The 20510-nt window shown below is 42.8% G+C and overlaps 1 protein-coding gene and 1 long non-coding RNA gene across 9 annotated transcripts in view; one reads left to right on the forward strand and one right to left on the reverse strand.

The window, feature by feature from the left end:
• The window catches only part of LOC310702847, a 42348-nt gene extending 30381 nt beyond the window's left edge, over nucleotides 1–11967 (reverse strand). The window contains exons 1-3 of one of the 4 annotated variants that reach the window (XR_014523691.1): nucleotides 11849–11923; nucleotides 10238–10387; nucleotides 1920–2071 (exon numbers count right to left, since the gene is read on the reverse strand). This is a non-coding gene — a long non-coding RNA (uncharacterized lncRNA). Of the gene's footprint in view, nucleotides 1–1907; nucleotides 2072–8822; nucleotides 8891–10237; nucleotides 10388–11848 lie in introns of those variants that run through there. The other 3 variants (XR_014523690.1, XR_014523692.1, XR_014523693.1) reach the window with 3 other exon arrangements.
• Nucleotides 8960–20510, forward strand: part of USH2A (usherin) — a 430807-nt gene continuing 419256 nt past the window's right edge. For 4 of the 5 annotated variants that reach the window (XM_083493952.1, XM_083493953.1, XM_083493954.1 and 1 more), the window contains exons 1-2: nucleotides 10334–10552; nucleotides 14223–14388. In XM_083493952.1, the coding sequence (XP_083350078.1) occupies nucleotides 10365–10552; nucleotides 14223–14388 (354 nt within the window). In that variant the 5' untranslated portion in view covers nucleotides 10334–10364. Of the gene's footprint in view, nucleotides 9194–9888; nucleotides 10553–14222; nucleotides 14389–20510 lie in introns of those variants that run through there. The other variant, XM_083493951.1, reaches the window with a different exon arrangement.

Here is a 20510-nt window from a genome sequence, read left to right on the forward strand (position 1 = left end):
TGAATGCAGCCCTGGTGCTGGCCCCATGTACCCAGGATTGTCCCAATACACAGGACTGTGTTATCTGTGTTGTTGTTGTTTAGTCATTTAGTCGTGTCCGACTCTTCGTGACCCCATGGACCAGAGAATGCCAGGCACTCCTGTCTTCCACTGATTCTCACAGAAGTTATCTCTGTTACTAAGGCCTAACTAGCCTCCATTAGAAGTTGGGCATTTAGTGTTGGAGCATTCTTCCAGCAGAGATTCAGCGAAGGAGGAGGAAGAGTCTAAGAGCATCTTAACGGCCAACAGGTTTACTGTACCATGATCATTTTTAGTCGTTCTTGCTGCAACAGACATAACACAACAGCACCTCTGGAAGCGTTAGTCAAAGGGATACATTTGAAACATACTTAGCATTATGTTTTTGACTGGATATAAAATCAATGGGACTTAGAGGCAGATGATTAGCTCTGGACTCTTTGGGATTCTGCTCAAAAAGACTAGGTTATATTCACGAATTTCCAAAGTCATACCAACTGGGAGAAGATACACTTGAGTTTAAATTACTTGCCCTAGATCACATTAATATGTTTGCTTCAGAGCTGACAATTCCATTCTTTTTTGTGACTTTCAATAATTACACTGCACAATCTGTTCCTTTATTAGTTCCCCAATGAATAATAATGTGCATTAAAAACTTGGCTGTATGGGGTGCAGCCCCTTACTTTGCATTTCTGCTGCTATAGCGAATACATATACGGACAAAATGCTTGTATGGCACCAACTTAGCAGGAATGTTACTATTATAGTCTCAGCTCATTCATATACAACTATGTGCGAAAGCACTTTACAAAATACGTCCTGCCTGGCTCTTAAAAGTGAACCAAAATTCACACCAACTAACATTCCATGGCTGGATTCATTTCTTTCTATAAAACATTATCTTTCCCTTGCCTCTCAGATGTTCAGTTTAGACTACCTACCCTCAACATCTCTAAATCAAAAGTGATCTCTTTGTTCAGTGGCTGGCTAAAATCTGAAGGAAAAAGTACTGTGGAATTGTGGGGAACTGTTCTGTTATGACAATTTTAGCTAGCACCTGTAAGAATTTGTCCATGATGAGAAAAAAGTTTGGAAAAATAAAGAGTTTTCTGTAACCAAGGAGGTCGACAAAATTGCAGGACCATTTATTCTAGCCGATTTATTCTAAAGGTGCTGCCAGACTGTCACTGTTTTGTGAGAGGGATTCAAAAGCATACTGCAAACTTACTTTTGCACTTTAAAAGTAAGAGGGATTTTGTGAGAGGGATTAAAGTGTTTTGCTGCCCTAGCACAACAAATGTACTTCAGCAAAGAAACAGACTATTTTTGTGGTTACAAAAGTGATAGGGAAAGGCACTGAAAAGCATGGGATTATAAACACTGCAAGCAAATAAGCATGATGAGTGCTCATTGTCACGTATCCATCCCACAAACAAACCAGAAGGAACGCTCAATAAAGACCAGATATAGTCTAACCTCCGCATAAGCTTTGTGTAAGCAAATCAGGATGAATACTCAATCAACAGACAATTTTTCCAACATGCACTTTTCTAAATATAAACCCCTGGTTGAATACTACCCATCAGGAGATATGCATGTCTTCAAGAGTTAGGGGCCACATGTGAAGTTCAGCCCATGGTATCCCTTGCATCTTTTCACACCACATTGTATTTTCCATCTCTAGGTTCCATTGACATCCGTCTTCCAGAGAGTTCTGTGACATTGCAGCAGCCTAGACAATGTGCCAAGGTGTGTGTGTGTGTGTGTGTGTGGCAGGGAGTTCCTTACTGTACCTTTCCAGTAGCTCCCCCCCCCCCCCCCAGTATCCACTTTCCTCAGTACTCTTCCTCCTCCAACCATCCCTCTCTGGCTTCCCTGCTTACTCAGCTGCTTACACATTGTTGGCTTCTGTCTGATGCATCCTCTTCATCTTTGTCACCCATGGCATTTGTGGAAGGAGAGGTGCTGAGTCCTGTTTGCCTAGAGGTTACACTGTCTAATTTGGAAGCCATTCACTTTAATCCTGGGTGGCAGGAGCTGGCTGTTCCTGTTGGTGAGATAAGGAACTTCACACATGCTTAGATGCACACCTTTATGTAATGCTTCACATGTTCCAGTGAGACATATGACTGAAAATGGATTTGAGTATTTGACTCAGTGTTAACCCCTGCATTTGAACTTCCTTTCAGAGTTTTGAACCCCCACCATCTTCTTCGTTCTTTATATCTGCCCCCCCCGTGTTTTCATTAACACCCTATTTGAATAATCCCTTCACTATTATAATTCTACATACAGATGAATTAATATATACAGTGCATCCCTACAGTGCATTGATTTCTTACAGTTATTCCCAACCATGGCTACTCAGAAGTAAATCCTGTTGAATTTGGTGGGGAATGCTCCCAGGTAAATGAGCTAGGATTGCAGCCTTAAATGTCAGTTGTGGATTCTTTCTTGGCCACTGAAGAAATACAGCCATTGCAGGCCCCTTGGGTTAGGAAACGTCTCTCTGTGTCCGGCGGCATGGATAAGAGATGGTATCTTCTTGTTCCTCCTGCATTTTCACCCCTGAGCATTTTCTTCATAAGGCTCTTGAACAGAAAGTGCCTGCTAGTGCTCTTTTCCTCTCAAATATATTCATCTTTTGTAATCAGAACTGAGGAATCTTCATGCTGCCATGTGGAGATCCTGAGGGGACCCCATTGAAACATCATTCATGCCTGAGATTGGAGGACACCAGCAGCAAAATGTAATGAGACAGCAGAAAGTGGCACAAACGAACAAACTCTCAAGGGTATTTGTTTCACATGATACCATGTAGCTGAACTAGTTGTGGTCACAAAACACATGCAAGACACTGAACTCATCTGACAAGCAGAGTACAGCGGTGCTGCTCGTTTGGAGCAAACACATAGATCCCTAAACGGAACTTAAGATGTATTAAAAGCGGCTTGGGACTGATGGTGTGAGAGAGACCAAAGATACTGGCCAATTAATATGAATTTGCTGCAGCAAGGCTATGGCTTACAATCTCTCTGCTCCTCTCTGTTGCTCTTTGGTACCCACAAAAAGCAGATTGAAAGCTTTTCCTTCTGCTATTAAACAAAGCACTATTCTGGTGCATTCCCTGTGCTGTTGGATTGGCGAGGTACTGTGGAAGGATGAGGAGGTATTGGGTTCCTGAGATCAGAGGAAGATGCCTGTGAAGGTCATGGGTCTGGTTCTACCACCCTGGCTCTATGGCAAGTTGTTCTGTTGGCTTCCGCCTGTCCGTTGCAAGTCACCCAGTTGCACCTTGGCTGCAAGAGAGTTCTCTCTCCCTGCTTGAATTATGCTTGTAATAAGCATGCGGTTTTGCGGTTTGTGTTTGGTTGAGGTGTAGGTGTGCTTGAGGCACCATATGGGGAAAGCCACGTCCACACATCCTACAACCGATATCATGCATCTCTTCAAAGGAACGATCAGGCGGATAACTTGCTCAAGGATAGGGCTGCTGATGTTCCTGCGCTGTAACTCCCAAGCTCAAGGGCTTTTGACAGGTAGGTGGGACAACCCACCTTTCAATCATTTTTTTAAAAAATTAACCCCCCCCCCAATAATAAAACTGTTAACAATAATAACTGGGCACAAGTCTAGATATGTAATACAATCTCCCTCCTGTCAATTATGTGACATCATGTTGATGTGATTGACAGGTGGGTTGTTCCACTCACTTGACAATATCTGATCCCCAGAATCCAAAAGGCTCTGCACCTGTGCCCTAGGTCATGGATTGCCTACCTATATAAAGTAGTTCAAGAACGTATAGTTGCACATCAAACCTTTCACTTTTGAAAAACTGATTTTTTAAAACAACATAGCATTTATTTGCTAAAAGTTAGCTGGCCTAAACATAGTCCCTCCTGGGCACTTGACTGCATCAAAGAGCTTGTTACCGTTTTGCACTTCCTGCTCAAGAGAATTGCTGGGCCATGTTCTTGCTGGGCATTTGCCTCTCAGATTTGGCTGTGCAGAGAAATTACAGCTAACTGCACCTGGCAATGATTTTACAGGACTACTATCTCAGGTGCTCTGGCCTCACTAATGTGATCTCTCCAATTATCGGTAGGCTAGGTTGGCAAGTGATCACAGCACCCCAAGCATATCTCCACCTCTAGACTTCAGTTTTCTGAGGAGTTGGAGCTGGATGTGTGGAAATGCTTGCAGCACTGTGTTCACTTGCCAGCCCAGTAAACAGAAGTTGCAGATAACCCCTTAAACAATGGTTAAAGACAGCTTTCTGGTTTGTTTACCTGCTAGAAAGGAGGAACAAAGGAAAAGAGGAAGCACAGGTTCACAAAGCCTGTGTATACTCTAGTTTATTAAGCCAGTGAAAACCAGGCAACAAGTTTAAACTTGACTTGTGAATCATGGTTTCCCTAAACAATGGTTTGTTGTTACATCTGTGCCTTGGGCTTAATCCTAGTTTGTTGTGTTGCTTAACACCCACTGCCCATGTGGTTCTAGTGCATGTTCCCTTCATCAAGATCAAGGGACAGTGCAAGTGGATGGAACACATGTGTAAGTCAGGGTTTGATCATATAAATATGGCTGCACCTTATCTTTGTGGTTTGTTGGGACATTCAGCAAGTCAAAGTTAGCCAAAGCATGGCTTTAGCACTATGACCAAACCCAGCCCAGATGAGAGACTGGAGAAAACTCACCAGCTCAGCAACCAGTCAGAGTTATATCTAAGTGGCCTACTTCTCATAATACAACCTAGTAATGGAAAGAAATTGGTGATTGGGTTTGTTGTCAGGAGCTTGTTGTTTCAAAGAAACTTTCAGCTCTGCCTCTCTAGTAACAAAGGAAATACTGGTGCTAAAAGATGCTGTGTGATGTATGGCATTTTTAAAGCTGTTAAAAGGCTCTTAACAGGTCTATAAAATATTTGCCTCCTCCTCCTGCTTCTTCAGAAATTTTTACTTTAGTATTTATCTCCTTGGTTTATACTGAATTTCCTCCCCTTTAAAACACAAGTTATTAATTATTTCTGAGATGTCAGTACCCAGCTCCCCCTCCAGCTATTAAAAATGTACATGCTTGGTAGTTTTATTATTTAGCATTGAGCAACTTGTACAAAAAGAACCCTGCAAATCAATCAAATTGGACACGAAAATTCATAGCTTTATCATGTCATATCATAGCTTTTCCGTGTTCATTTTCTGCATAAATTGGAGGGTGGAGCTAAATAGTATAACAAATATCAAGTTTTTGTTCCAGGTAGTCTTCGGAATTTTGCACTAGGTGATGGAGTGAAATTGATCCAGCTCATGGCACTGCTGGGTAATTTCTTTGTTAAGTCTTTCTATCCGTAAGAAGAAACAATACCTCAGGAGTTATGTAAGTAGCAAGGACAGATCAAATGTTGAAGGTCAGTGCTTCAGCATTTACAACAATCTATTCATATATGTAAAATATATTGCAATAAACTCTGAATACCAAATACATTGTTAGAATTTTGCAAAGAGGTAAAATTTGGTGAACAGAATACAAAGCAAAATTGATGGATGGAGGGATCAATTATGAATTAAGGTGTTCAACTTTAATTATTCTTATATTTAAAAGGGAATGCTGCCAGAGGTCATGTGTGCACTACAAATTTGGTGGGGAAATGATATTTCTCCCCCATTTTCCATAATTATCAGCAAAAATCTACGATAGATCATGATGGAAAAGCAATAAGGCAGAGGGAGGGAGCAAACTGTTGGTCTCCCGTTCTCCTCACCTTTCGTAATCAAATCACTTTGTGAATAATGTGATCAGTCCAGAATTATCTCAGGTCAAGTGGGCATTCCCAGGATGAGCTGCATTTACTTCCCTCATTTTCTTACCTGAGCCTATTGCATGATTTGAAATCACCAGAGACTGTTGTTGTTTAGTCGTGTCTGACTCTTCGTGACCCCATGGACAGAGCATGCCAGGCACCCTTGTCTTCCACTGCCTCCCACAGTTTGGTCAAACTCATGCTGGTAGCTTCGACAACACTGTACAACCATCTCGTCTTCTGTCGTCCCCTTCTCCTTGTGCCCTCCGTCTTTCCCAACATCAGGGTCTTTTCCAGGGAGTCTTCTCTTCTCATGAGGTGGCCAAAGTATTGGAGCCTCAGCTTCAGAATCTGTCCTTCCAGTGAGCACTCAGGGCTGATTTCCTTCAGAATGGAGAGGTTTGATCTTCTTGCAGTCCACGGGACTCTCAAGAGTCTCCTCCAGCACCATAATTCAAAAGCATCAATTCTTTGGCAATCAGCCTTCTTTATGGTCCAGCTCTCACTTCCATACATCACTACTGGGAAAACCATGGCTTTGATTATACAGACCTTTGTTGGCAAGGTAATGTCTCTGCTTTTTAAGATGCTGTCTAGTTTGCCATCGCCTTTCTCCCAAGGAGCAGGCGTCTTTTAATTTCGTGACTGCTATCACCATCTGGGTGATCATGGAGCCCAAGAAAGTAAAATCTCTCACTGCCTCAATTTCTTCCCCTTCTATTTGCCAGCTCTCACTTCCATACATCACTACTGGGAAAACCATAGCTTTAACTAACTATATCTTTGTTGGCAGAAATTACTCTGTTTTAGAGATGGTTTCCACTCACCTTGAAAGCCAAGTAAATTCCAAGTAAATAAGTGAGAAGGGGGATGTCTATAGATGACTCAAGTCATTATCCTTCTTGCTTCTTTACTGTGAATTGGCCATTGCTGCTAGCAGATGTCTCTCTGTGCAAAAACTCTATCCTCAACTTCCCATCCAGTGGTATAGTGGAGGAGGAATGCAGGGGAGTGCAACACTGGGAATTTTTTTTTAAATAGTGCAGAACCAATGACATCACCTTCTAGGCCACAACCAGATTCTGAAATGCCCACCCCAGCCATGTCTGCCTGTCTCCATGGCTATATTTGAAGAACCATTCTATATTTGGTCTATGTTTCAGTACCCTTTCTTTTATTGATTTTGGTTCTCCCAGCTGCTTTTTGTTTCACCGTTTCACTTACTTATTCTGCCACTTTTATGCTCTTCATTTCTTTTTCTTTTTCTGTTTTATTTTTGGGTTACATTTTTATTATAAGCCATCTTGACAGCTGGCATTGTATGCATTTCCCTGCACATTCCCCCCCCCCCCGTAAAAAATATGCATTTCTGTATTTTATTTTTTTAATACCACATCCCAAAATTTAGAGTGGTATGTGGTATGCAATCCAGTCTCATTTCTAGGTAAGTATGGAAGCTATGAATTAGGCCAGTTTATGTGTTTCTTTATTCTTATATTTATATCCCCCCCTTTTCTTCAAGGACCTCAAGGTGGCATATACTCTTCTCTCTTTCCCCACTTTATCATTTCAACAATCCTGTAAGGTAGCCTCTGTTGGGACATTTGAACCCGGGTTTTGCATCTAGTCCAGCACTCTAACTACAACACCACACTGCCTTTAAAATGTGGACTAGTTGTGTTACTGGGCCACCTGACAAATGAACCGAGGAACATATACAAATATTGTGATAGTTGATTGGTTCTAAAATATTGCACCTTAGGAGCCCTACTGATGGAGTTTGTTTTTTTTATATAAAAAAACCCTGTGAGATAATATATTATTCAGATCCTGGGTCTTTTGGTATACAACACTGTTCCTGGTGTGAGCCTTATTGACCCAGGGCCTTTTTGGTGGCAGTTTCTCATTTGTGCAATGCCCTTCCTCATGAGGTGCATCTGTCTCCCACATGACCAAGTCTAATAAGGAATTTTAAAACATTCCTGTTTACTCAGGCATTTAATGGCCGAAAGACACTGTTCTCAGCAACATTGAGACTACCAGTTGAAGGGATGTTAGCTGCTTTTGGAAAGTAGTAAACTTTTAAAGATTTTATATATATATATATATATATATATATATATATATATATATATATATATATATATTTTGTTGTTACCATTATTATTATTATTGATGTCTCTACCAGCCTGGGCTTCTTCGGAAAGAAAGGCAGGCTATAAATTGAGTAAATAATATTGAGGAATTCAGCCCCTTCGTGTGATTAGAATCTGTTCCAGTCCTGTCACCTGAGGCACTTTAACAGTCATGGCTCCCCTCAGTGAAGCCTGAAAATTCTCGTTTGTTAAGGTTGCTGGCCTCGCCGAACTATAATTCCCAACACCCTTAATAAATGATAGTTCCCAGGATTCTCCATGGCTGTTAAAGTGGTGGGATTTTAAACACACGGTGTGGGTGTGAGCAGGGAAACCTGGCTTATTTGGTGGTGGGGTTCCCCTCCCCCCCGGGGGGGGGATACTGGAGTATTGCTTTCCTCTGGTGGGAAAGGAGCTTTGTCTGCCATTTTGATAACTACGAAGATTCTGTGGCTGAAGCAGCAGCAGGTGAAACACAGGGAATGGAAACCCCTGAACACAAAGGAAGGGAATAAGAACCAATTTGTTGCCACTGGCTGTATTAAATATTTTATGCTTTGAATTTGAGCAACAATGCGAGAGTGTGCTGACACACTGCTTTTCCCTCACACACATGAAGCGTGTTGAGAGAGAGGAAAACAACAGCAACATAACCTCTCCCCCCCCCCCACAACCCCCATTGGTGTTGACGGCATATTCTACGCTGCTGCTTTAAAATTAGATATGCACTGTTGTGTCCTGAGTGCTTCAGACTGCCCCCCCCCCCGCTGCGATTAAGAGTCCTGCATGTAAGCATGAGGAGAGCAGACAGTTTCCTGGCATCCCACTTAAAGTGCTTACTGTCTGAGATACTTTACCTGGGAACCTGAGTGTTCCTTCCACAGCGCCTCCTGCCAAGGCCTGTTTACGAAGAATTACTGGGGGTAACTCCACGGTTGCCAGGCAACGGGAACTAGTGTTCCTGCCATTTGAACCAATTGTCAAACCGAAGGTTTTAGCAGTCGTCTCTTTGAAATGCAATAAATAACAACAACAACTCAACTTACCTATCAATAACAATTACACGGTATTGCGTGTATATATATGTATATGCACCAAGTTATCTATCTATAGTATCGGAAAGAGCACAGACATTTGCTAGGAAAAGGGTCACGCAGGACAGATGGTGATATGTTTTTAATCAGCTTTGCTGAGAGCTAAAAGGAGCTGCGTGAAATGGACAATCGGGGTAAGACGCAAAGTGCTTTGCAAACTTAAAGTTGTGTGTGTATGTGTATTTAACCTTAGAGTATCTTTTCAAAAATGTGCCATGTGTTTATATACTTCTAAATGCCATGTTTAAATTACTTTGCATGCTAAGAAGGTGGGTTTTTTTGTTTTTGCTTGCAGTTGTTGGCACTGCGTGAGTTAAAGGTCTCTGCACTTCAAAGATAGAATTGTAAAGCTGTGGCTCTATGTAGCTCAACTATAGAAAACTCTGTGGCTGAAATAAAATACATGGTCCACATGCAAATCCAGAATTTGAAGTTTCAGATAGTTGTGCCAAAATAATTCTTAAAAAAATTCCTGTATGTGCCAAAATATATATATTTTTTAAATTCCTGTATTGTGGGCTTCATGCTTCACATATGCATTTCCCCATCAAAGTTACCTTGTGATTATAATTCTTCCTTATATCTAGTTCTGCATTTTGCTTAGGTATTATACAACTTCATTTATGTGGGGTTATTTAAATCCAGAAGATAAGAAGCTCAGACAAGGGAGAATCATATTCATATGCCATTACAGTGATAAAATAGATTTTCTATTGCATCTGATGTCTCTCCTCCCCAGCAGATGTAGGTCAGTCTGGCCTTAGGTGTATGCATGATTATGTACAAAGCACCCATTTCCCTTATACATTGTTTTTCTGTTGGCTTTCAGGTGTTAACCACTTCCCACGTGTCTGCTGCTGGTTATGAGACGGGCGACACCCTCAGGATTTCAAATTAAGATGAAATGCTGCGTCATCTCTAAACCAGGCTACCCAAGGGCATTGCCACTGATGCAGTCATCATTACTTATTTAGGGATGCCTTATCAAGAGGAGACCTTCCTGTAAACATGATTTGCCTGGCTCTTCCCTTGCACTGTGGTTTCTTGTTCCATGCCATTGAAACATTCATAATGGCTCATTATACATCTTTACCCCTGGCCAGCTCTCAGGGGCACTTCCCAAGACTTGAAAACGTGGGTTCTTTCAAAAACATTTCCATTGTGCCAACCCAGGCTACCTGTGGGCTGCCAGACCGGAGTGCTTTTTGTCAAAGCTCTGCTGCTGTCGAAAGTATCCTCTCCTGTACCCAGCAGTTTTGCATTCAGGAGTGCCCATACAGATCATCACCTGCCCCTTATGCTGCCATGCTCTCAAAAGGTCAGGGTGCCTGCATCACAAAAGACAAGAATGACCTGCATCCTGGATCACTGAGCAACTCATCAAGCTTTATTTTTCATAACCTAAAGGGTTGCTTTTCCACTCCCCACGCTCGGAAGCTTGGGACATCATTTACCTTAATAGTGTGGTTGAAACCTGAGAAAGAAGGTGTAATGTAAGTAGCTGGCAGGTGTTGACTTAATCTGTAAAATCAGTCATAGTAGTAGCATACAAAGTTACTGTTCAGGTGTATATAAAATGGATGTGACAACCTGATCCTTACTCTGAACATATTACAATTCTAGTCTGGCTGCACTGGCATCCAAAATGTTCCCACTTTCCAGGGAAAATTCAAAGTACGACTTTTTACCTATAGAACTTTACTTAGCTTGGTGCCCCGCTATCAAGGATGCCTTTTCCATTATGTGCTTACTTGAACCTTGATGTCATAAAAAGAGGACTGCTAAATACCCTCTCTGACAGAAGTACAGCCATAAGGGAGAGGGCCTTTTCAGCAGTGGCCCCTCCCCTATGAAGCACTCTTCCTAGAGAGATCCACCTAGTGCCAGTGTTATCATATTTTTGGCACCGGGCTAAGATGTGTCTTTTCTTCCTGGCATTTCATTTTACCTTTTTGCCTACTGCCGGTATTTGCTGTTGGGATATTTTATGGTGATCTTGCTGTTGTGGGATTTAATATAGGATCGCATTTAGCTTTGCTTATTGTTTTTCAGGTTCAATAGTTTATTTTCTATTTGTTCTGTACTCCTGTTGTAAGTCACCATAACAGCATTTTTTTTAGTATATGATGATGAATAAACAAAGATTGGTGATAATGATTATGATGATAATTCAGTGCAGCCCTACTTGGACTCCAGCACTTTGGACTACATTTGGGAATCACATGTTTGATGGCTTCACCATGGAAAATGTTTTCTGTCTGTGGAAAACGAACATGGTTAGAATTGTTGTAGCCTAGCATTTTCTGTTTTGTACTTATTTTCTGTGTGCAGAGCTTTTATCATCCATGTGTTTCCCTCTCAATTGCATTTTGAAGTGGGGAACTTTTCTACAAGGTAAACATGTAAACATGGAACTGTATTGCCATATAAAATTTGCAAATGCACACAATGTCACTTTCTAGGTGCAGCAATATAAGGGAAGACTTGCTATGCTCCGTGTCAATTGCAATCCCAATTTACAAGTTTATTACCAAATGTTTGGCATGAAAGGAGTCAGTATAGCTGGCTTTATGGCAGCCAAAAGGGATGGAATCTTAGAGTCTCATATCCATTACTTCTCCCCTCCAATGGCATACATTTCCTTAAGAGGCTCATTCTTTACTATGCAACATATAATCTATTACACTGAAGGTGGCATATGCCATTGTTATGTTGTATCTACTAGGTATGTGCACCAGCCACAAGATTCACCTTGTATCTACAGTTGCAATGTTGTGAAGCAAGCTAACCTGTTTTGGATCTACTTAGTGACCTTCCAGTTTAACCCAATACCAAAGTGACAGCCTGTAGGTCCACAAGGCAATGCCAGGGCAACATCCTTGCCCCAATTCATACCACCAGAACAATTTATGACTGCCACTGTTTCATACATGACAGAACAATGGCAAATCTACCCTATTGCATTTAAGTATTGTATTTTTTGTTCATGGTGGTTTTTCAGATTGAGAGACCATCTTCAATGTCATGTCTCTCTTTGAAAGACTGAAATGATTCAAGAGCTCAAGTGCCCACAGAGACCATCCATTGATTCAGTAGAATCTGATGGTCCACAATGACTGAAGCCACTGAAGAATACAAATATGATCAGCAAAAAGCATTGCCCTTTCAGTTTCTAGATTGGCAGTGGGCACATGGCAGGACATCTTCTCACATATGGTACAGTTATTTATTTATTCATTATCTAACATGTTTGTTATCCCACATTTCAGGAAGTATTACCAAGGTGGTCTACGTTCTTCAAAAAGAAGTAACTTCTTGGAGAGCAGCTATATATTAATACTAGAGAAGAAAACAAAATTCCCAATAAGAACTGATGCAATTATTCTGGATTTTATTTTAAAGTGTTGCGCATCAAGGTCACTTCCATTACTAAAGTCATGACACATGTAGGGGTCCACATGTGGGGGTGTTTGTTTTTAGATAAGCAAAATTAATAAACCCTGGATTATCCAATTATTGTTTATCCAGGAACTGGGTAAATCCAGTTCATAAATATTTTCCTACTTGGCTGTGTCTTCTATCAAATATTTGTTAACGAAAAACTAACATGTTTACATGCAAACAGAATTGGCAATATGTTAAGAAATGCATTTTTAGTAAACTTGCAGACTGCATGTTTGGCTTTAAAGATTCTGTTGACAAATACTGATGGGATCAAAATCATTACTGAAAGGGAGTAATGGTCCAACTCTATTTATCTTATCAGATTAAAAGTGTGTTAGTCACAAATCTGTCAACGGGCATAACCATAACTGTATCCAGTTTAAAGCAATGTGACGAGACTTAGGAGCAACTAGTATTAAGCCATTTTTTGGCATGTTGTGGCTCATAACTGAACTAATGCAACAGTGTCCCCCCCAAAAAAAAAAACTACACAAACACACACACACACACGTTCTAATGTATTTCAATGTTTGTTATTGATATAAGTATTGCTTATAAGAACACGATCATGTATAAAGTAGGTTATAATTTTATCATCTTTAGAGCAGCAAAAGATTCTGCTATGAACATGCCATTCTAACTGAATACAGCTGAATTTAGCGGCAAGGCCCAACCCTACCATTTTAATGCCAAAAATGATAGTTGCTGAGGCCAGGGAGCAGTTTGCAAGGTTTTGGAGGTCAGCGCTGCTTGCAACCACACTTTCTCAGCCTAAACATGTCTGCATACTACTACTCCATATTCAGGGAAAGAATAACTGGGAGGATTCTAGCTCAAATGTTCCTACTGCAACCCTGGCTTTCAGGTCAGGCTGTTTTCAGTCCACTAAAACTGGTCTGAAATGCAAAGGACCCAAGTATGGGCAACATATAGGCCAGTCTAGGTAGCTGAGTGTTCACGCAAAGCAAGGCGGATTCTCCTGAAGACCACAGTACGAGAGGAAATGATTGCATTTCTATTCCCTGCCTACTGTGTTCATGACAATACCCACAGCCCAAACTGATGCAAATTTTACATCTTGTCATTTGACCTTTAGGAGGGCATTCTACTCTGTACAGTGAGTGAAAATAGGGCTGGATCTAGACATATCAAAGAAGTGCTTCGGTTTAAAGTGTTGTAAATTTAAACAGGGAAAACAGGTAGAGAAAAACAGGACACCACATCACCATCTGGTGGCACAATGTTATATCGCATATACAACGCATATAAATTGTGTTTTCTTTACCAGTCTAGCTGAGTCCTAGGACTGCCCTTCAGTGGGTTATCATGATTAAGACCGTGCTACAGAAACCATTGCAATTGAAAAGGAACTGAGGCCTGCTTTGCTCCATGCATTTCTGATATTCTGCACATATACAAAATCCTGTCAAGTTCTATGCATGCACAAAAATACAAAGGCATTGATGAAACATCAGTGGTGTAACCCAACTCTACATTTGGTAGCAATGGTGGCCTGCATTGGTACCATGCACTTCCACTTGCCACAGATGATTATGTTTAATTTGCATTATCCCAAGTGAAAACTTAACCCAAGGAGAGAGGCATTTGCCTGCAAAACACGGCATCGCTTCTCCCTCTTCTTCCTGTGGCTTTTGTAATACAGCTCAGCTACTCCTCTGGAAGTTGACCTTTGACTTTCCTTCTTTATTGTTTCCAAAGGTGTATGGTGGAGAAAGCTGTTGATGGGCAGACTGTGTTCAAGCTTACAGTCTCTGAGAAAGAGACCATGTTTTATTATCGCACTGCAAATGGGCTGCAGCCACCGATAAAAGTAATGACACTGGGGAGAATTCTTGTGAAGGAATGGAATCATCTTAGCGTGCAGGTGAGTGAAATGACAACACACACACATTTAGCATGGGTAAAGTCTTGAATTGTATGATTGGGGCATAGCTGAACAAACACCAAAGAGGCAGAGTTCAGGTTAAAATATATTGCTATTTACTGGTATATATTATTGTAAAAGGGTAGATCCTGTCAGGCTAACCTTTCAGAGTTTTTAAAAAATAAAGCATTGATTAGTATATGTATAGGAGGTTAGAGTTTCAAAAAGCATTTGATAAAGCAATTCACCCAAAACTCCTGAGTATGCTTAACCATCAAAGGATAAAACAGGTCCATTTATGGATCAGTACCTAGTGAAAAAACAAGAAGCAGAGTAGGAATGAATGAAGAGTTCTCAAAACAGAGGAATGTAAGTGGAGTCCCCCTAAGATTCAGATTTGGGTCCTGAGCTTTTTAGCTCAGTGTTTCCCAACCACTGTTCCGCGGCACACTAGTGTGCCGCGAGATGTTGCCTGGTGTGCCGCGGGAAAAATTAAAAAATTTGAAAGATTTTTTTTTTAAGTCAAATTTTCGATTGGGGCGCCGTCACTAGATGACCCCTGGGGTTCCCTCCCTCCCTCCCGCTCTGCGCCTCCCTCCTCCTCCTCCTCCGGGGAGGCCCTTCCTGGCTCTCGGCCAAGGCTTGGCGGCTGCCACTCACTCACTCGCTCGCCCACCCGTCCCTCCATCCCTGCACCCGGCCTCTCCCCCTCCATCCCCGGCGCGGGGGCTGCCGGGATCTGTAGTCCCCTCGCCCTTGGGCCCCGCGCCCGCGCGGGGTGCACAAACTACGTTTCCCAGCGTGATCTGGCGGGCCGGGCGTTTTGTTTGAAGCGCTCTTCTCCCGGCCATGGAATGAGCGCAGCGGCGGCGGCCGGGTGGGCAGGGGCTCTTCCGCGCAGACCCCGCGCAGCCTGCCTGCGCCCCCGCGGAGATCGGGCGGCAGGATGGAGCCCGGGGATCCCCGCGGAGGCGGAGCAGCGGAGGCGGAGGCTGCCCCCCAGGTAGGGCTGTGTCGGGGGGGTTTATTTTTGCAATGCTGCATCCGCGCCGGAGGGGACGCATCGGACCGCGGGGAGACCCCTTGGCGGGCGTGCAAGGCAATGCATGCGTGCAGGCGTTGCATGGAGTGCAGTGCAATGCAATGGCAACGCGGCGCCCTGCATGCATGCATGCAACTTCCACCGGCGCTCCGGACTTGGCAGGTGAGGGGGGTCCCCAGTGGGCAGCAGAGAGAGCCGGGAGGGCGAAGGGGAGCCGGGGGGGAGCAGCGCTGCTCCCCGAGCCAAGCCCGGGGGGAAACTTCAGCGTCGTTGCGCCGGGTGTTGGAAGCGAAGGCTGGCGGGGGCCCCTCACCTGCAAAACCTGGTCGTCTCTCATATATTTCGTGCATTGCATTCATCGCCCGCTTTCTCCTCCAAGGAGCTCCCGGGGGCGCGCGTGGTTCTCCCCGTGTTATCCTCGCAACAACAGCCCTGCGAGGTGGGTCAGGCGAGTGGCCCAAGGGAGCACCCAGGGATTGTCCTGGCCAGGTGGGGTGATTTGAACCCTGCTCTCTGCCCGGTCTTCGTCCTCATTTAGCCCCCACATGTGCATGACTGTGCATGACTGAGGTTTTCCCCCCTCGTCTTGGCTATGGTGTGAGTCTGTCCTGTTAATTAATGGGGTTCTGCCTTCGGAGAAGATGAGCCAGCCCTCAAGGAGGTGATTATGTAATTTGCTAGCAATTCATGTCCCTCCCGGTGTGACGCTGCGCGCTGACGTCACGGGGCTGTAATGGTGGTGTGCCTCGAGATTTTTTTCATGAAACAAGTGTGCCTTTGCCCAAAAAAGGTTGGGAAACACTGTTTTAGCTTGCTCATGAATGATGCAGATTTAGGGGCAAGCAGTGAGATGGTCACATTTGCTGGTGATGCCAACTTGTTCAAGGCTAATCTAAAAAAGTAAGTAAGTGGTGTAGGGATGATTGCTGGTTGCGGAGCACACTCGCCACCAGCAGGCAGCCTTAGCCTGCCTGCACGCGTGACCTTCGGGTGTGGAGCACACTCCCCCTCACAGACAAAGCCACAGCTGTTTGAACATCATGCCCTCTGTCTAACCTTTTGCGGTCTCAGTAGTCTGCGGTGTCCTGTCTGTAACCTTTATCTCTGAGACCTTTGTCTCCTTCACCATACATTGTGCAAGGGGGAAATGATGTGGTGGAAACAGGTACCAAAATAACTTTGTACCACCCCACTATCTTGGGACTGGAAAATGTATCCACCTGGGTTTGCATATTGTGTCAATAAAAGGAGCCTCCACAGAGCTGGCCGGCAACTTGCTTGCAGCTCACCTGTGCGCAGCTCACCTGTATTATCAACTCCTGCCTCATGTCCTTCACTTCATCTGGCACCCAATGTGGGGCTCGAACCCATGACCCTGAGATCAAGAGTCTCATGCTCTACCAACTGAGCTAGCCGGGCTCTGGTCTTGCAGTGAAGGTAAATGGAATTGTTCAGCTAACGTTTTTTGCTTTCTACCGGGTCTGTAAGCAAAGCATTGCTTGCCAAGTTACCAGAGGTGCATCCACCCTCTTATTTCCTGCAGAGAGGGGCCCATGCACACGGATATGGTTTACCACAAAAACTTACAGCATGCTGAAATGAAATTACTTGGCTCTTGTAAAAATGTTTAAAGAATTAGGTAAAAAGGTAATGGTTATGAGAAGCTGGTAAAAATAAGATTTAAGTCCTAAGTTTTAAGGTTTTTTATAAGATAAGATGAAAATAGAGTAAGGTAATGTAATGACAGAATATTATGAATTATGGAAAGGATTTGCTGTGACAATTATTAATCAAGATACAAGGGATGGGAGGAGGAGGTCATCGAAAGAAGGTAATGAAAGTGGAGAATTTGTAAATGATGGTTTTATTTTTTATTTTTATTTTTTTGTTTTTGTCTTTTTTCTTTGTAATTAAAAAAAAACTTTTTTCAATAAATATCATTTTAAAAAAAACTTACAGCATGCTGGCTGATTAGATACAGCAAAGAGAGAGAGAAATTCAATAAATGTTCATCTATTTGAGGTGTGATTTGAGCTATTGGCAATTGATGAATCAATCGATAGACAAATTGTGAGTCCAGCACCAGTTTGAAGGGTGTGGCTGAAAAGAACTGGAAAACTAAAATCGAAGCAGCAAATTCTGTTTATTGAGGCAAGGGAAATGGGTTGAGGTGCAGTGAATTTAATACAGAACTCTGCAGTTCCAGGAAGTTGGTATGTCAGCACCTCCCTCCCCTGAAAACAGAGGAATGTAAGTGGAGTCCCCCTAAGAATCAGATTTGGGTCCTGAGCTTTTAAACTTGTTCATGAATGATACAGATTTAGGAGCAAGCAGTGAGATGGTCACATTTGCTGGTGATGCCAGCTTGTTCGAGGTGGTTAAGTTAATCTAAAAAAGGAATGCAAGTGGCTGGTTGGCCACTGTGAGAATATGATGCTGGACTAGATGGGCCACTGGCCTGATCCATCAAGCTCTTCTTAACTAATAATGGGATGCCTATAAAAGAGGATATCAGTACTATCAGGGTATTGGCAATCCGTATAGTTTAGAACGTTGCATTTTACACACACAAATACACCAGCACTTTTCTACTTATGTGATTGCTAATTTATGTGAAGTATAACTTGTATATGAACAGTTCTTTCTGTACTGGATTGAACTAATGGTGCGATTACTATGCAATCCCTGTATATGATACTTCTTAAACCCAGGATGCTATTCATCCATCCATCCCCAATGTCTAAAGTTTACATGTTGTTTGCTTGTTTATTCATTTATTTGATGATGCAAATGGTACTTCAACTACTTATTAAGTACTTTGTATAAGAGACTACATGTTCTAAATGAGGGGTTGGCGACCTTTTGGGGCCGGTGGGTACAATTGAAATCTTGAGGAAGTGCTACGGGCACTACTCACAAAATGTCTGCTGTGGGAGTGTAACATTACATAAAATGGCTGCCATGGGGACACGTAGAAGAGGCCAATCCAGTGTAAACAGGAACTGAGTAGGAAGAGCAAACAGTTCCTCATGCATTATGGGTTTTTGAGGTGATATTACTGAGACCTTTCATGAGCACTATAGGAGGTACTGGCAGACATGTTGTGACTGACAGCTATTCTGAAACAATATAAATCCTTTGTTAACCTTTTCAGCAATTGTGTGCAGCAGTTTTCTTTAAGTCAGAATTGTTTTTGATAATTTCTTGAAAAACTAATTCCTACCTTTTATTATTCCTCCCTCCTTTGGTTCTCTCTATTTCTTCTTCTTGATGTACCAGCAAATTGGTGTGAATAAAATGTTTGGTTGTTGGATTAAAAGCAGTGACCTTAAGGCCAGGCTAATGAACTTTGCATGCAGAAGATGTTACATTTATGCTATTACTGTCAACCATACCTTGTGGACCGAAAAGTTGCTAAATTCTGGGATTTTGCAGTGAAAAGGAGGTCACATTTTCCTAAATGATTAGGATGCAACAATGTCTTCTGTGCCAATCCTGGTCTTAAACAGAGGTTGCAGTGAGACCTGTCATGAAATGCTTGGAGTTTCCAAATTATCCAGCCGAGCTTACTTGATTATTTATTTAAAGCATTTTTATCCCAATTTTCAGCTCATAAAAGAATGTTGCTGGAGTAGTGTACAAATGTCAGCTATAAGATATTCCCTGCCTTCAGGATTTAAACCTAAAAGACACAACACAAAAGGGAAAACAATTGGAGGGAAGGAGGGAAAAGACAAAATTCAATGATGCTTTCTTAGCTATAGAATTCTTGTAATGACCAGCTGGAGTAAAAATATTACAAGAAGAGGAGCTACTGGTAGCCCCCACAGTTCCATCTCTTTCACTTTCGTATAGTCTGATGGAATAGCTGCTCGGACTTAATGCACACAGATGTCAGGGACCGTGCTGAGGAGGGCTGCACTGAGGAGGAATGGTGGGAGCTTCCCCCCCCCCCCCCGCTCCTGATCAGGATCCTGAATCTTCCCAGGAGCAGGAGGACAGTGTAGATTTGGAACAGTGGTTTGCAGAGGGACATAGTTCAGAAGGCAGAAGCTGGGAAATACTGGATGGGGAACAGCTAGGAGAAGAAGCACTGGGAGAGAGAGAGAGCTAACAGATTCACTGTCTCTGGAAAACATTCATCCGCCCAGCTCAGGGACAAGAAGAGCTGATAGGGTGGCAGAACAGAAAGCACATAGATTACGAGCTCAGGTTACAAGACACAGTAGTGATGCAGGTGACTAGGGAGGAAGTGGGTGGGACTCTTAATTGGGAGCACCGCCATTCCTAGGAAATGGATTATTTGTTCTCTCGCTGTGATCATTAAAGTTCCTAACTGGTAAGAAAACTCATTTTCCTTTGTTCTGCTTATCTACTGTCCGGGGGGGGGGGGGGGAGAAGCTGATTCCCTGAAGCCTGACAACATGTGACTTAGGCTTTGCGGGTCAGTGGCTTGAACTTACCACTATTATGAGGGCTGTTCCCATGAGGTTTGTAGATATAACTTCCACAACTTGAGGATATGGGTCTCAGAAAAGTTTGGGTGAGGAGAGGCCGCAGTTCAGCAAGAGACCAAATGTTTTATGCATAAGGTGCTGTGTTTGCCTGTGCAAGGCCCCTGGCAACACCTGTTGTTTTGTTCTTCAAAGATTTCTTAGTCGTCCCTCTAGCCCAGGTTTTGTGCATATTGGCCTAAGACACACAAATATGTTTTCTCTGCGCCATTTTTGTGAGGTTTGTCCACCTCTAAAATTTCCACTTTTAGAAGCCTCTAGACAGCTACTGTCAGAGTAGAGAATACTGAGCCTGATAGAACAGTGGTCTGACTTTGTATAAGGCAGCTTCATATGTTAACTCATAACAGAATAAACTTTTTGACAGTGGGAAATCCATTTCTATGAGGAAAAAATTATGATGCTAGTCCAAAATTCCATGTTCCTACCTTCCACTACAGTAACTAAGATGTCAACAGCTGGCCTTTCCTCACCTTCCCAATACTAGTGTCAGGGCCCAAACTGGCTTCCCAGCCCCGGAACTGTTTTATTTATGTTATTTATTCGTATATCGTGAAACTGATTTA

Source organism: Podarcis liolepis, assembly GCF_965112155.1.
Source record: "Podarcis liolepis genome assembly, chromosome: 3".
In the NCBI taxonomy this organism is placed as follows: Eukaryota; Metazoa; Chordata; class Lepidosauria; order Squamata; family Lacertidae; genus Podarcis; species Podarcis liolepis.